This window comes from Phlebotomus papatasi, chromosome 3 (genome assembly GCF_024763615.1).
Source record: "Phlebotomus papatasi isolate M1 chromosome 3, Ppap_2.1, whole genome shotgun sequence".
Classification (NCBI taxonomy): domain Eukaryota; kingdom Metazoa; phylum Arthropoda; class Insecta; order Diptera; family Psychodidae; genus Phlebotomus; species Phlebotomus papatasi.
In genome coordinates, this window is record NC_077224.1 from 85759871 (window position 1) to 85777664 (window position 17794).

At 33.8% G+C, this 17794-nt stretch overlaps 1 protein-coding gene across 4 annotated transcripts in view; it reads left to right on the forward strand.

The window, feature by feature from the left end:
* Positions 1–16790, forward strand: part of LOC129806169 (arrestin domain-containing protein 3-like) — a 43277-nt gene extending 26487 nt beyond the window's left edge. For 2 of the 4 annotated variants that reach the window (XM_055854561.1, XM_055854562.1), the window contains exons 2-8: positions 115–368; positions 9359–9717; positions 9788–9858; positions 9916–10024; positions 12744–12935; positions 15712–15826; positions 15946–16790. In XM_055854561.1, coding sequence (XP_055710536.1) covers positions 257–368; positions 9359–9717; positions 9788–9858; positions 9916–10024; positions 12744–12935; positions 15712–15826; positions 15946–16145 — 1158 coding nt within the window. In that variant the 5' untranslated portion in view covers positions 115–256 and the 3' untranslated portion in view covers positions 16146–16790. Of the gene's footprint in view, positions 1–49; positions 369–9358; positions 9718–9787; positions 9859–9915; positions 10025–12743; positions 12936–15711; positions 15827–15945 lie in introns of all 4 variants that reach the window. The other 2 variants (XM_055854559.1, XM_055854563.1) reach the window with 2 other exon arrangements.
* Positions 16791–17794: the final 1004 nt, after the last annotated feature.

The window sequence follows — 17794 nt, forward strand, 5'->3', positions numbered from 1 at the left end:
GAATCAGCAATTACATAGTGGAAGTTCAACAGTTTTCTTTTACTTTTAGTAACTTCAAAGTTCTTTTTCCTTTCGTTGAGAGTATCAGTGTTTAAGAGATTATAATCATTTTAGACCGAAAAAGGGGTGCAAAAAAAAAAGATAAACACTCAACCATGAATTTTGAAAGTCAGTGTAACTGAAAGTGGAAAAAGTTCAGAGAGTGTGAGGGAAAAGTTGTGAAAAAGTTAGTGTTCAGAAGGCAAAAAAGCACACGATGGATTACATCAAGGAATTGGATATTCGTCTAGACAAAGAATACTACTATGCTGGAGAAATTCTTGTGGGACGAGTAATTCTGGATACTTCAGAGAATTTCAAATTGAAATGTAAGTGATACAAATATTCGCATTTTCCTTGCTTACAGAAAAGGATGAAAAATCAGTTGAATGGTGGATTATTTTAAAAATCCTTCCTCGGGAATTTCACATTGAATTCATATCCTTAGGGTGCTTAAGGGATTTATTCGAGAAATCCTCGAGAGAAAAAAATCTCGGAAAAATGAGTATTTCGCGAGATAATAGAGATTTTAAAAGGAAAAATATTTGTTGTTCGAGAGGATAACTTCAAAATAAATTGCCATGGACTTTCAGTTAAAAAACGTTTTAAATGTTTTGAACGTTCTGAACGCAGTGCCGGATTTAGGTGGGTTCCCTGAGGCCATGGCACCGGGCCTCCACATTTAAGAAGTCTATCATGGTTAAATTGTCAGAAATAAAAATTATTAACGAAAAAACTGCAAATTATATTGCTATTAGCGATTAGAGCATTTAATGTCACGACCCCCTATCTTGCGATTTTTTCAATTTTTTAAAAGATCTAAAATCTGCTCTAAAACCATAGGGTAAGGGCTCATAATTTTGGACAGGGAGGGTGCTTATAAGCATTAATGTTCTAAGTTTGAAGTGCGATATTTTCAACGCCAATTGTTTTTTTTTTGTTACTCTCTTTTCAGAAGGGTTGTTTAGAAACTTGGAAAGCTATTTATCGTCTTTTTTACTAAAATTAGTTTTAATAAGGTAAAATACTCTGTGTCGACCACTTAAAGATAGATTCTGTGAAAAACTTATGAAAAAATAGTTATGTTAAAATGATCCAAAAAGAACAAATATTAAGATAGAATTCATTATTCATCAAATATTAAAATAATAATCCATAATTTTAATCAATTTATTTTTAGTGTCCAACTTTACCCTCAAAGTGTCCAAATTTAGAAACTGTACAAAATTAGGAGCTCTTACCCTAATTCTTAATATTTCTGGATGAAATCAACACGAAATATTTTTAAAGGTACCTTTAAAGCTTTTAAAGATATTGTGCTCCCGAGTCTGAGAATTTAGTAAAATTTCTCGTTTTGCGTATTTTTTGTATCAATCTGTAAAATTTATATAAATGAATTGAACCAGAGTTCGAATCACTCAAAATTTCAATGATATAATTTCACTGAACTTGTCTAATTTATAGGCAAAAAATTGAGGAATTCTACTGTTTTCTCGGTATAGTTCTTCAAGTAGAATAAACAAAATCAGGTTTTAGGACTTGGCATAGTTCACACTGTCGCACTGTTGGAAAACATAAAATTTTTGGAGCCCCACAAATGGGCACTAGGCCTCCACATTTCTAAATCCGGCCCTGTCTGAACGTTATCTAATTTTAAGCAGTAAAATATATGTTTGGCATGTTTAGCGAAAATTAAAAAATAATTGGTTGTTGCAAAAAGATAAAATTTTTATTCAAAAAGTTTATTATAAAATATATGAAATATCTATTAAACTTACTAAAAGGAAATTTTATTTAAGGGAAACTGAGGCAGTTGTAAACACTGATCTTTTTGACTTATGGCAACTATTTACTCAGGGAACAAGGATCCTTAACTATCTATAAATTCGCATAGGTCTTGTCCTCTTAAATCTGTTATCTAACTAAAAATATCGCAGTGTTTACAACTGCCCCATGTTTACTACTGCCCCAGTTTCCCCTATATTCATCTTGTTGAAGTTACTACTTCATGAAATCAAAATTACCATCGTTTTCTTTCTCAAACATTTATGATATCCCCCTCTTCCACAAACTAAATTGGATTGAATTAGATTGAGTTAGTTGTGATGTGATGGTCAAAAGAAGAAGAAGAGTGCGAGAAAACAGGATAAGCATATGCAGTCCGTCTGAAAAAGAAAGAGATAGAAATTTTGATTTCAAAAAAATTTCCTGATCTAAAAAATTGGATACATTGAAGACTTTAAGAAAGCTTTTAATCAACTTTTCTCAAAGAAAGCTGCATTGTTGTATTTTAAGAGCTTTTAGGCAATCTCTAAAACAGAAGTGTGCAAAAACCGTTTGAAACCGAATAAACGTCAAATGAAACTTGTACGTCAATGTTCAAAACGCTACCTGAACAAACTTATTTTGACGTTTATTAAGTTTTAACGGTTCTTGAACACCTCTGCTCTAAAACTTTCCACATCTGCCCCAAAATAATCAAAATCGGTCCAGTATTTCATTTTTGGAGATTTTTTAAGAGAAACTTTACCCAAAAACTTTTTACCCTCAAAAGAGCATTTTCTATTTAATTTTTCATCAATTTCCCGGCATTTTCGTCAAGAAAAAGTTTTCTTGATGTCTTTAGCAAACTTTCAGCTTATACGGGCTTCATACCTAAGACCGTCTTCAGACTAGAGGTTTAGCCCATTTCCCGAGGGTCTCAAAACATTAAACAGCGACCGATTTTACTGATTTTTCAAAATGTAATAGGTTATTTGCCCTTAATAATCCAATCCTAAATCAAAATTTTCCAAAAAATCTTGACTGATGAGAAACTAGAGAAATTAAACCATATGGCTTACTGCTCTAATTTCTTATCAATCAAGATTTTTTGAAAAAATCTAACTTGAGATTCGATTACTAAGCGCAAATAATGATCTGTCTGATTCTGAAAAACAATTTAATTGGTTGGTATAGGAGATAGTATGGTATAGGAGAGGTTGGTATGGAGGATAGAACATGTTAGTTAGGCTTGGTGAGGCTAGAGACAGCAGTATGTTTTAGGTTATTGAGAAGGATAGCGGTGCATTTTGAGGTGTCCCTCTTGAAAATTTACAATATGTTCAGCATAACCTAACCTTAACAAAATTCTTAAAATAAGAAAGGAATTAGGTCAATTAATAAGATTTTTTTTATTTTTTAGAAGACAGCTTTAGGTTATTTAAATTTGAGGTTATATTCTATAAAAAAAACATGAGTAGAATAAAGACATAACCTCTTATCTATTTGGGTTGTTTCCTCCGAGTAATTTTTTCCATAATTTAACCATAATGATTTTTCAAGTCCATTTGTTTGCAACTTTAACAGGTCTCTTTAAGAATTTCTCTGAATTAACGAACCTTCCCCCTGAAATACCCCAATTTTTTTCAACTTGAAAACTTTCCAATTTCTCATCCAACAAATTAATTTGAAACATTGTGAACAAAATCGGTTGTTCGTGATAGGGAAGAAAAATTATTTCCCAAAAGTACGAAAATGTTTTGTGTGCTCATAAACTGTTGGTTTTAGCATCAACCAAACCCCAATCCCTCGGGGATTATCGAGTTTAATCCCCTGAAATGGTACCACTCGAACTTTCTCGAGCAATTTTCTCGTAAAATACTTCAAAATAGTGCCGCCTTTTGGATTGGTACAGCGAGAATTTTTCTGTTGAATAATTTTCCAATTTTTCCACAGGGGTTTTTATTCGAATTGAGCATCAAATTGAGAGTATTTTCCACCACGGTGCTTGGTTAGTGTATTAGTGTCTGGAAAAGCCGTGGAAAAAAATAGCTTTGAGGGGAGCTTTTATGTGTTATTAGGAGTTAATTGAACTCATAAATTTACGTCGTGTGGCGAGAATTTGCTCAATAAATTTTCTTCATGTTATATCTACTTTAAATATTCAAAACACTTGATGAAAGTTCCCAAGAAAGTACGCAATGAAAATTCTTTAATCCAATCTTATGCATGATGTACGAAATATACTGGAAGGGTTTAGGGGATTTCATTATGGATTTTATGCTTAGCAAATTTTATTTTCAGGGAAAAAAGAATCTATAAGAACCTTCCCGACTTTCCCAAGAAGCATTCAATTTAACAAAAAAGAATGCTTGATTAAAAAGAAATTTTATTATGTAAGTTTTATGGGAAACACTTAAGATACCCAAATAACAAAATATTCGAAAAACAAAAGTAACCCTCATGTTCGATAAAAGAGCTTTGTGCTACTTTCGAAAATTCTTCGATATGAGAAATAGACTACGTTGTAATAATAACGTAACTCTTACTACGAATTATGCATTAACATAAATATAGAGCTGTTTATATATTTTTTCACAAAGGAAATTATTTAAGCTTTAAGAGGAGAGGGTTTTGTTAAACTTATGTAATTAAGCCTATTTCCAAGTGCCAAACTATCAAGTCTGACTCGATAATTACTTATTTCTGACTAACATTAATAATTAAATTTTTCAAAATTTTTCAAATGAACAAAAAGGATTTTTTTCTGAAGTGTTTGCAAATGCTTCAATTGGAAACACCGGAAATATGATTATTTCGGAGAGATTTTCTTATTGTTTTATATGGGAAAGGAGAGAAGACCAGGAATAAGAACATATCCTGCACTCAAGAGCAACTCAACAAGGGTTTGGAAGCCTTTCGTCGCGGTTTCACTTGTGCACTGTTTGTCTCCAATTAGAAACTTTCCCTTGTCTCCATTTGGATTAATTTGTTTCCAATAGAAGAATTTTACACTCGCGTATTTTTCTTGTATTTAACAAGTTTTCAAATTATATCTAAAGAATTTTCACTAAACAGTAACATTCTAGGAGAGTCAAGGAGTAAATTTATGTAATCCTCTTCGGAAAAAATTGAACTTAATGTGTTGAATCTTGTGTCAAAGTCAAAGCGTCTGGAAATGGTTTTGAATTAGGACATTTACCCTATACTTTGACTATTTCTTTTCGTTGATATTAAAGTCTGAGAATAAATGATATACAAGTTAACAAACGACGAATTCGTCTGCTAATTGTGACAAAACAGCATAAGAATCTCTCCCGAATGTTAAATCACATGGAAAAGCAAGAAAATTGTGTTGCAAAATAAACTTTTATGATAGTATTTTATCATACTTTCCTCAAACAATTTTGTTTTTTCGTCAGAAATCATCAGAAGGGTGAGAATTTTCATGAGAAAAAAATAAAATGCAAAGAAAAATAATGTAAAAACTTACAACATTAAAAGTAAAAGACATTTAATATAGTCGAGACACTTATTAGATAACTGCATTACTGAAAATTTATCAATTTTCTCTTGATCAAAAGTGGTAGTCTAAACTACGGATCAACAATAGAATTTGTTTCAAAACCGAAATAAAAGGTTTATAGCTATTTTAGTGAGTATTTGGTTTGTGTCTCGGGTTAATACGGTTTGCATCTTTAATCATTTCATTACGAAAAATTAAAAAAAAAATGGATAATAGATAATCAACCCTAATCTAGATTTTTTACCAACTCTTAACAAATCAAACCGAAAAAAACGCAATGTTACAAAATCAGAATTAATGATTTTTTCCACTTCCTCTGTGATTGGGAAAATTGGATGTTGGCCGCACGAAAGGCGTAAAAGTGACAAGCTTTGATGGTTGGAGATGATTTTTCTGGTTTTGGGTGCTTTTAATAACATTCATGGGATTTTTTCCCAGGTCATCCAACCCCACGCAATTGATGACGCAGCACAAGAAAAACGAATTAATGGGCAATCTTTCACTGTCTGGGAACTTTTTGCTACTCCGCAACTCTCCTCACATTAATAGTCTTCAGGATGAAGCTGAAATTGCGCAAAAATTGTTGTCCTAATTGCTGTGGAATTTTAGATGAGATTTCTGGGGAAAATGTTCCCCAAACAAATCACCAGCACAATGGAAGCATACTAATTGAAGGAGCGTGTGACATGGAAATGGAGATTGAGTGATTTTCCCAATTATCCTGATGTCTCTGTCGATCAGTCAATTCTAAATTTTTCCGCGAATTGTGCTAAAATAGAGCTACAACAGCTATAGGACAATATATTTTGGTAAAAATGGTCAGGAAAAATGAAAATTCATAAGTAGGGAAATATTATTGGCAAAAAGAAAATTGAGAAGTTATGACTGCTGCACAGATTTTAGATCAGGAAAATTTCATGAAATTAAAAAATGCACATCTCTGTCTCTCTCAAACGTTTTGCATCTATCTCTCGCATTTCTCACTCTTCTTCTTTATTTGAACGTCTCAGTAAATTCAATTTACTTCAATACAATTTCAAGTTCGAAAGAGTTAGGATAGGAAAACATTAAAAAAAAACAAGGATGTGAATTTTGATTTCACGAAATTTTCTTTATCTAAAACAGGGGTGAGCAAGAACCGTCAAAACCATTTCCAGACGCTTTAACTTTGACAGAAGATTCAACACATTAAGTTCATATTTTTTCCGAAGAGAATTACATAAATTTGCTCCCTAACTCTTCTAGAATGTTACTGTTTAGTGAAAATTCTTTAGATATAATTTGAAAACTTCTTAAAAACAAGAAAAATACGCGAGTGTAAAATGCTTCTATTGGAAACAAACTAATCCAAATGGAGACAAGGGAAAGTTTCTAATTGGAGACAAACAGTGTAAGTGAAACCGCGACGAAAGGCTTGCAAAACCTTGTTGAGTTGCTCTTGAGTGCAGGATATGTTCTTATTCCTGGTCTTCTCTCCTTTCCCATCTGAAACCACAAGAAAATCTCTAAAAAAAAATCATATTTCCTGGATTTCCCATTGAAGCATTTGCAAACACTTCAGAAAAAATCCTTTTTGTTCATTTGAAAAATTTGCCAGAAATATGACATAAATGTTAAGCAAAACGAATAACTAACAGTCACATTATTGTGTTTTTCATTGCAAAACATGGTCGATCGTTAAAAAATTCAATGGTGAAAAGTTACACTTATAATTTTTCTGAGAAATTAACAAATTAAAATTTGCGAATATGAATGGATTTTCGCTTTATTTGGAGCAAAATTAACTAAATAATCAAACTGTTATATAGAAAATATATAAATATAATAATTTAGTACTATATTTACCATGAAAACAATGACGTTTCCATTTGGAGTAGCGAAAAATTTCCATTTAGAGCAGGTTTTGAATTAGCTTAATTTACTTTACTGTTCGTATTAATTGTATTCTAAATCGTATTAATTCCTTTCCGAATCGTATTACAGGCAACTCGAGCAATTTTCCATGCGTTCCAACTGTGATTCGGTCAGTTTTCGAGCAAAACACGAGAGAGAGGCAAGATAAAACACTTGCTATCTTTTTTTGACATTCTCGCAGTTTAGAAAATATTAATCTTATCTTAATATTAATCTTATATGTGACATAGTCATTAGCCCTGCAGCGCAAGAGCGGCGAATACGTGAATTTCCTTGTTATACTTCCGGTTGATCAACGAAAAGATTTGATTTTACTTTGTTTTTTTTTCGAAATCCTTCTCGAAATTTGAACACAGCCAATATATAATTTTCGATTTAGGGCAGAATCACATTGACAGTAAAATACTTACCGTCACCGTCAAAGCCTCACCGTATTTCGTTAATTTACGCATTTTCATTGCATTTCTTACGTAAATTCTCAATTAACCTCATACTCGGTGGCACTAGGTGAAAATAATATAAGAAAATTGAAGAAATAAAACGCAAATACAATAAACGGTGAGCAAAAAAAACTGTACGAGAAATTAATCGTACAGTTATTGCTCACCGTTTATCGTATTTTCTTTTTATTTCTTCAATTTTCTTATATTATTTTCACCTAGTGCCACCGAGTATGAGATAATATAATACGTTAATTGAGAATTTACTTGCAATGAAAATGAGTAAATTAACGAAATACGGTGAGGCTTTGACGGTGACGGTGAACATTTTACTGTCAATGTGATTCTGCCCTTAACTCTTTCGCGTCCCACTTTTATTCAGCAGATGAATTCATGTAAAATTGAGTTTTTCCTAATGCTTTATGATCAAATATAATAGTTCAGAGAGGAAAAAAATTTTCCATTGCGTGAAAACTCGGAAAAACCCCGGGTCATATATGACCCTGTTGTCCTCAAGGGAAGTGTACATACCATTTTTAAAATCTATATTACGGGCTTTATGAGAGTTTTTTTTGCTTGAAGTTGTTAATTTGGCCAAAACCATGGTAAACTGGATTGCTTTGATGAACACTGTACTCCTGGTTTTCAAGGAATCTTCCTGGTAATCCCTTGAACAGTCACTGTCATAATATTTTGAGTGGTATTTGGCAAAAATAAACTTATCCACATATTTATTCACTCACAATACAATTGCACAATATAAGACGCTTGCGGAATACTCTAAAATATTACAAAATATGTTATAATTCATCAGATATAAGATGAAATGTCCAGGAGCAAGATGTCCCACCTGCATTTCACGAAGAAAAACAATGTCCCAACTACATTTCGCTATAGATTTGGGACGAAAACACTGTTACCCTTGGGGACCATAGGGTCATATATGACCCGGAAAATTCTACACGCTTTTCTGGAAAATTGAGAGTAGTTTATTATATCAAAATATGCAATATACAATCTTTGGATATTCTATTTTGTGTTTCTAAAGAACTTTTTGCTGAAAAAACTAAATTAATATAAAAAATTTTGAAAAAGAAAAGTCATTTCACAAAGTTCGAAATTCGTGATTTTTGATCTCAAATATTTTCTTTTCCTGAATATCTGGAGTCTTGAGAAAATTAGCCAAGAACTTACATCCTTCTATTATGATGTCGTGCAAAATCCGATAGATTTCAATTAATGCAAATAGTCAAAAAAAATTGTTTTTTCCCCGGGTCATGACCCTAATGACGCGAAAGAGTTAAAGCTTTTTTTCCTAAAATAATAACTCAAACATTTTTTATGAAAATCCTCCATGAATTTATTGCATACTAGGAAATTAGATAAAAGCATATATCTTGTGATTCTTAGGAATTCCTAATGTATGACTTTGTGAAAGACAAATAATTCAGAAAAGTCATAAAATTGAGGAAAACGGCACCCATGCGACGAAATGCAGCTGAAGAAACTTGCAATAAAATATATTATTGAATTTTCAATTTGAGAGCTGTCCTTTGAAGTAAAATGCGCTCTTTTCCTTTGCCATAAAACTCGGTGCATTTGGTGCACGGATAAAATTTTCAAGAGGGAAGGAAGTTGCTTGGTTAAATGTCTCATATGTTCTCTGATTCACTTGCAGCTATTCGGTTGGTGCTTCGGGGTAAGGCTCATGCAGAGTGGAAGGTATTTGTGTCTGGTGACAAGAGGACTGTCAAGGATGATCAGTACTACATTGACGAGAGGGCAGTCATTTGGGGCCAGAAGTCCAATGATGGGGATCACGAAGCTGTTCCCATCCTCCAGCGTGGTCATCATGAATTTCCCTTTCGTTTTGGCATCCCCGAGACCAATCTACCATGCAGCTTTGAGTCCAGAGCCTGCCAGATTCGATACTACATCAAGGTGACTCTGGACATTCCTTACGCTTCTCCTCCTCAAGGCATCAAATACTTCACCATCATTGGACCTCATATTGACTGCATGGAGGAGCAGTACCTGGTAAAGTTATTTTTTTCGATTAAAGCTTTTTTTTTTAATATTTCTTAATGGAAAAATCCTCCTTGAACAGAAGCCACTCAGTGGGCAAGACAAAAAGGTGAAGTGCTGTTTGTGCTGCGCCAAGGGACCCGTTACGCTCAGGTGAGGCAATGAATGTCCTGAACATGTTAATGAAGTGCTTAAAAGGTATCATTTCAGCTGTTCTCTGGACCGAAGCGCTTATTGCTGTGGAGAGACGCTCAAACTAAAGGCCGTGATAGACAATCAAGGGGAGGATACTACAAGGCTAAAGGTCCGGCTTCTACAGGTTGGTTTATTTCAAAATTATTTATTTCGATTATCCTCATTCCCTATCGTTTTGCAAGCAATTGGTCGCTCTACAACTTCAAAATTGAGGCATTGCATTAAATTAAGTACTTATTAAGTACTTAATAAGTACTTAATTTAATATTTTAGCAGGATCCATTCAAAATTTAACGAATTTTGCAGAAATATAGGATAAATGTGCCAAATTCCGGCCAGCTTGCAATTTCGGCACCTTTTTTGTTCCTCGAATTTCCATGAACTTTTAGATTTTACGTACTCTAGAGATTATACAATGCAAAAGAATAACAAAAAATGTAGCTACGACAAACGAGATGACGTGAAAAAGGCATTGGAAGAATTCCTAAAGGGAAAGGAACTATGAGAATGAAGGTGGCCGAAATAGGGCACCAAAGCTATGTCTACATTTTTATTCACTTTAAAATGTATTAAGAATGATTTTAGAGTAAATAAAGACGGAAAACTCTTTACAAGGCTCCAAGCAACACTCTTTCAGAAAAAAGAATAAAAAAAATCAATTAATATTTAAATTATTACACTTCAAACTTGAGACTTTGACGTTTGCATGCAACTATGACGAAATTTGGCACACTTACCCTACACTCAATCCCGGCATTATGCACATTTTCGGGACCGAAAAAAACGCGCGAAATGTCATTAGGGTAAATATCCTAATTCAAAACCATTTCCAGACAAACTTTGAAAGAAGATTCAACACATTAAGTTCATATTTTTTCCGAAGAGAATTACATAAATTTGCTCCTTGACTCTCCTAGAATGTTACTGTTTACTGAAAATTCTTTAGATATAATTTGAAAACTTCTTTAATAGAAGAAAAATACGCGAGTGTAAAATGCTTCTATTGGAAACAAATTAATCCAAATGGAGACAAGGGAAAGTTTCTAATTGGAGACAAACAGTGCACAAGTTAAACTGTGACGAAAGGCTTCCAAAACTTCGTTGAGTTGCTCTTGAGTACAGGATTTGTTCTTATTCTTGGTCTTTTCTCCTTTCCCATCTAAAACAATAAGAAAATCTCTCCAAAAAATCATATTTCCGGTGTTTCCTATTGAAGCATTTGCAGACACTTCAGGAAAACCCTTTTGTTCACGAAATGGGTAATTATTTCATTTGAAAACTTCACGTACCATTAACAATAAAAATTAGCACTTAACTTAACTAAAATTAACCAGAATATGACATAAATGTTAAACAAAACGAATAAACAACAGTCACTTTATTGTGTTTTTCATTGGAAAACATGGGTCGATCGATGAAAAATTCGATGGTGAAAAGGTACACTTTAATTTTTTCTGAGAAATTAACATATTAAAATTTGTGAATATGAATGGATTTTCGCTTTATTTAGAGCAAAATTAACTAAATAATGAAACTGTGGTATAGAAAATATATAAATATAATAATTTAGAACTGTATTTATCGTGAAAACAATGACGTTTCCATTTAGAGTAGCAAAAATTTTCCATTTGGAGCAGGTTTTGAATTGGCTTAATTTACCCTACGCATCGAGAAAATTTGCATACCCGCAGGGGCTTTCTTTTGAATAAATCGGCCGTAGCACGAATTTCGCGCGTAGTAAAAGTAGTTCAAGCAAAAACATTAAACTGTTTAATAGAAATGCATTAACAAACAGTACTTTTTGGCCAGAATTCTTCAATAAATATTTAAAATATTTAAAAAATTTACCGTAATAAAAGAAATTAAAGTTATATTCTGAAAAAGTAGGAAAATGTTTTTAAATTTTCCACGTCGCAACAGTATACATTCAGGCGTTTTTCAAAAATGATTTCATAAATTGACTCCCAATGGTAGGCAAACTTGCATAATTGTATGTGCATAATTCCGTCAGGTGCATAGTCCCGAAGGCCTTAATGCCGGGACTGAGTGTATTCTAAAAAGAAAAGAAATGTTTCTGAAGGAACACTATTAAATATTCGAAACAAATTCCATGATTTTAATTATTTAAGTTGCATTGTCCGATGTTTCACTCAAAATGGATGATATTGCAAACCGTCAAAAATAATTTCTCGTTACCTTATTACTTTATTATCCCAAATTTCATAGTTCCGAAAGTCATAGATGCCCTAAGCTGTCCCAACTATCTCTATTTAAATTTAATCATATACTTCAGTTGAGATAATTTAATCTGACAAGTTTTAGTAAGAGGATTACCCCTTTGTCGAGTAAAGCTTCTGGACAATGCAATAACGCTTCTGTTATTTTTAAAATACGAGAAAAAAATATAAACGAATTTTCCATCCAATTATCTATCGTCCATTGTCAAAATTATGTAACAAAAAAAATATTTACATAAAATATCAGTTTGTAAAGTTTTCCATAGACAACGTGTAACCAAATATTTGCATTCATGAAAATTATAATTGGAATATTTTCCAATAAAACACAACATTCATTGAACTCATCATCAAATACTACAACAAATTTAATTAATAACTGATACATAATAAATATGGAGTGACCTTTTCCATTTTCATTCAACAAGTTTCAATGAAATTTGTAGATACGCTCAAACATTTCATTTAAATTAATTTCCAAATTAATCTGCATATCATGGTGCTCTTCCATGAAAGAGAAATGAAGTGAAAAGGATTTTTTCCTGTAAAAGGAAATCTTATAAATCTCATTTGAAATATTTTTTTTTTCATTTTTTCCTCCTGCAGCTGTGTGAGTTTTTCGTTGAAAGAGGTGTTCTGGGGGTCACGAAGGAGGTGCAGCATCTGGTGCTGGAGTATAAGGGTGAATCCATAAATCCCACGGAAAAGTCAGACACGGTTACTAATCTTCGGATTCCCACTCTGCCCACTACCATGATTAATGTTTGTCGTCTTGTGCAAATCTACTATCAATTGGTGGTGAGTATTTTTTTCTCATTTCCTCCAGAGAGATTTTTCTTGGACATTTACCAGAAAACCAGGTGCCAATGTTATTCAGACTTTGCGAAATGCTCGAACTCACGACTTTACTTTCTTGAATTGAATATTACCAATTCATGACCGGTTCAAATTTGTCCGGAATTCAAAGACCTTTCGTATGAATCCAAATTTGTCCAAATCGGTTAAGAAATATGCCCTCCATAGCCTTTTTAAATCTTTTACCTTGAAAAATTCAAGAGGATACTCATATAGGGAAACAAGGGACATATTCCTGAGAAATGTTTCACAAAATATTTCTCGGTAAAGTCTAGAAATCAATCCTAAGACAAAGGGTGATGCATACACTCAGTCCCAGCATTATGCACTTGACGAGATTATGAACAAACAATTATGCAAATTTGCCTACGATTGGGAGTCAATTTGTGAAATCATTTTTGAAATACACCTAAACGTATACTATTTTGTGTCGGCATTGTATAAATGAGCAGTAACAAGTTAAAATTGAGCAGTAACAAAAAAATTTGAAACAGTGATATTATCGTCCAAATTTTGGCAAAGGGAAAATAAAGGGCTTCTCATTATATCTGCAACAATTATAAATGTTAAATATATAAATTAGATCCTTTTTTGTAAAGATTTAAGTTTTTTACTGACCATAATTAGATATTTTACTGCTCATTTTTAATTTTTTACTGACCATTTCGTATTTTTTACTGCTCGTTTGTTTTTTGCCTTTTGCGTCGCAGGAAATTTGAAGACACTATGCTTATTTTTTCAGTATAAAACTTTAATTTCTTTTATCAAGGTAAAAAATTTAAATATTATTAAAGAACTCTGTCCAAAGAGTACTGTTTATTGATGAATTTCTTTTAAACAGTTGAATCTTTTTGCTCCAACTACTTTTACTCCGCGAGAAATTCGTTCTATGGCCGATTCATTCAAAAGAAATCGCCTACGAAATTGCCTACAAAAGAAAATGTGCATAATCCCGGGACTGAGTGTACGTATTCAAGATATTTGAGTTCCTAGTTTCTGGTTCATGTTGTTTCGTCGAGTTCCTCGCATGTTCTTCAAGTTCCTCGCACATTCCGTGAATTCCCCAACGTTTACCATTCCTCATTGATTCCCCAAGTTCACCTTTTCTCAATTGTTCTTCGGTTTCCTCATCCATTTCTTCTTGGTTTCCAAAGTTTCTGATTTGAAAACGTTCTACAAATTCTTTGCTTAATCTTCGCTGATTCACTAAGTTTTACGATTCTCACATGTTCAACAGGTTGACCGCACGTTCCACTTTGGTTCCCCAAGGATCTAAGGGTTTCTTGTTCGTTCCTCGTTGGTTTTCTAGACTCACTGATCCCCAAACGTTCTCCGGGTTTCTCACTCTTTCCTTGTTGGCTCCGAATTTCTCTGATTCGAAAGTATTCTCCGGATTCCTTGCTTGTTCCTCGTTAGTTCCCCTAAGTTTATGGTTCTCAAACGTTCTCCAGGTTCCCCTTATGTTCCTAAAGTAACCCGAACTAGACCCGAACCCGTTCTCTAAGGAACGAGTAAAGGTTTACCGAGTTTTCCACTCGTCCCTCGTTGGTTTCCCAAGCGTTTTCTGGGTTCTTCACCCATTTCCTTGACAGTTCCCAAGTTTTTCGATTCCCAAACGTTCGCCGCAGATTCACCTCATTTTTCACTTCAGTTCCTTGTTCGCTCTTTATTCGTTATCAAAATTCTCTAATTCCCAAACATTTCACGGATTCCTTCTTCGTATTTCGTAGGTTCCCCAAGTTCACTGATTTACAGACGCTTTCCGGTTTCTCTACCATTCCTACTTGATAACCAAACTTGATTCCCAAACGTTCTCTGGGTTCCTTATCCTTTCCTTGTTAATTTCTTAGTCTTCTGATTCCCAAACGTTCAAGTTTCACTCACAAACGTTTTCCGGGTTCCTCTCCCTTTCCTAGTTTGTAACCAATTTCTCCGATTCTGAAGCATTCCATGGGTTCTTTGCCCATTCTTTGTGGATTTCTCAAGTTCGCTGATTCCCAAACGTTCTCTGGGTTCCTCATCCTTTCCTTGTTGATTTCCTAGTCTTCTGATTCCCAAACGTTCAAGTTTCACAAACGTTTTCCGGGTTCCTCTCCCTTTTCTAGTTTGTAACAAATTTCTCCGATTCTGAGGCAATCCACGGGTTCTTTATCCGTTCTTTGTAGATTTCCTAAGCTCGCTGATTCCCAAAAGTTCTCTAGGTTCCAAACGTTCTACGAGTTCTTTGCTGGTTCCTCATTGGATCCTCGAATTTTCCGGTTGGCAAATATTTCCCGGGTACTATACACGGTCTATGTTGGATCCCAGATTTCTCTGATTCCCAAAAGTTCCCCGAATTGCTCGTTCCTTGTTGATTCCTTAAGCTTTCCAATTCTTAAACGTTTTCCAGATTACCGAAAATTTCTTTGAAAAGCACAAAGCAGAGATGTGCAAGAACCGTTTGAAACCGAACAAACGTCAAATGAAATTTGTACGTCAAAGATCAAAACGCTACCTGTATAAATTTATTTTGACGTTTATTCGCTTTCAAACGGTTTTTGCACACCCTCCGACATAAAGTATCCTGATTACTTTCATTATACTTCTCCCTGAAAGTTCGAGCACTAAAACAATGTCTGGTAAATTTATCTGAATATTTTGCAATTCTGTGCTTAAGCTAAAATAGTCATTTTATGCTCAATTTCCAACAATATTGGCTTTTCCGGCAATTTCTCCGCAGGTCTGCTTGGAATTCGACAAGACTGGTGACGATTTGCAAATAATATTTCCAATAACAATCGCAACAGTTCCCTTTAGAATACCAAATAGCAATCTACAGCCAATTCTCGGATATGGTGAGAGACTAAATCAAAAATAATAATTTAATATCGATCTCTTGTGGCTTTTTGTGTGCATTTTAATTAAAATTGACCCGATTTTCTCATTTTTGCTATTTTCATATCTTTCCCGGCAGATTTGGCCTGTGATCACGTTGAGGGTGGCATCTATATAGGGCCGGAATTTTTATTAGGCGAAGTTTATGACGGTTTTACGAGCAATGAAAATGAACCACGTGAGATATCACCCCTCTATCGTCCAGTGTACATCACTGTGATTAAAAGTTCACAGCAAATGGCGTCAAATTCTGCTGATAAGAGATTCAACAAGAATTAATTTAACTGAGGGGATACACATTGTTGAAACACTTTCACACACGCAATAAGGATTTGGGATCCTCCTTGGGACCTATTCTGACCATTGAGACACTTTACGTTTACTCTCTGCTCTGAATACAAAATTCCGTTAGCACTGTGCAACAATTTATTTATTTTTTTACTTCACTTTATTTGCTCTTTCGCCCCTTGCGCCTTTAATCTAGGCAAATTCATGTTTATTATTTTTTCTATATAAATGGTCATAGTTATGATTCTGCATTTAAAAAAAATAAACATCTTTTAGGATTCTAAAAATTTGTATGTGCAAATATACAAATATGTATTATTATATTATTTTATTCATTTTAAGGTGAAAATAAAGAACAATATTTCGTTTAACTGGAGAGTAAAAAAAACTAATACAAATCCCGGGTAACATGAGGTAAACTATTGCTCCAATTATCTTATTTTGATACATTTGGTAAATAGTGAGTTAACAATTTAAAATTAAGGCATTGCTTTGAATTAAGTACTTATTAAGTACTTAATTAAGTACTTAACTAGTTAACCCGGATAGTAAGAAAGACAATACTGGTAATTCTTGATAGGTAATAATTTAAATGTTTACACGTTTATAGAAAGGGGTCAAATTTATAAAATTAGCAACTAAGATCTTTGAAAAGGAAAAAAAACACTAAATATTTTTCCAAGGGGTAACTCATTCCTATTTTATTTGACAAGGGTTTCTCAGGTTTCGTGAAGCAGAAAGTGGATTTCGCGATGTACTTTTTGGGTTTTGTCATGCAATTTTTGGGTTTCCCAGGTTTAGTAATACAGAAAGTGGGTTTCGCGATGTAATTTTTGAATTTCTCAGATTCAGCGATACAATTTCCGTGTTTCTCGAGTTTCACGATGTAACATTCTTGGGTATCTCAAGTTTCGCGATACAGAGAGTGGGTTTCGCGATATAATTTTTGGGTTTCGTGATGAAATTTTTGGGTTTCTCTAGTTTGAAGACACAGAAAGTGGATTTGGCGATACAGAAAGTGGGTTTCGCGATGTAATTTTTTAGTTTTCCGGGTTTAGTGACACAGAAAGTGGATTTGGTGATGCAGAAAGTGGGTTTCGCGATGTAATTTTTTAGTTTTCCGGGTTTAGTGACACAGAAAGTGGATTTGGCGATGCAGAAAGTGGGTTTCGCGATGTAATTTTTGGGTTTCTCGGGTTCGGAGATGCAATTTCTGGGGTTTTCGAGTTTTACGATGTAATTCTTGGGTATCTCAAGTTTCGCGGGTTTCGCGATACAGAAAGTGGGTTTTGTGATGTAATTTTTGAGTTTCGTGATGAAATTTTTGGGTTTCTTTATAGTTTGAAGATTCAGAAAGTGGGTTTGGGGAAAGATAAGTGGGTTTGGCGATGCAGAAAGTGGGTTTCGCGATATAATTTTTGGATTTCTCGGGTTCGGCGATCCAATTTCCATGTTGCTCAGGTTTTACGATGCAATTCTTGAGTATCTCGGGTTTAGTGACATAGAAAGTGGATTTGGTGATGCAGGAAGTCGGTTTCGCGATGTAATTTTTGAGTTTCCCAGATTTCGCGATACAATTTATATAAATTTCCGAGACGATTTTACTTCAATTTAATATATTATAATCGGCGCATTATATA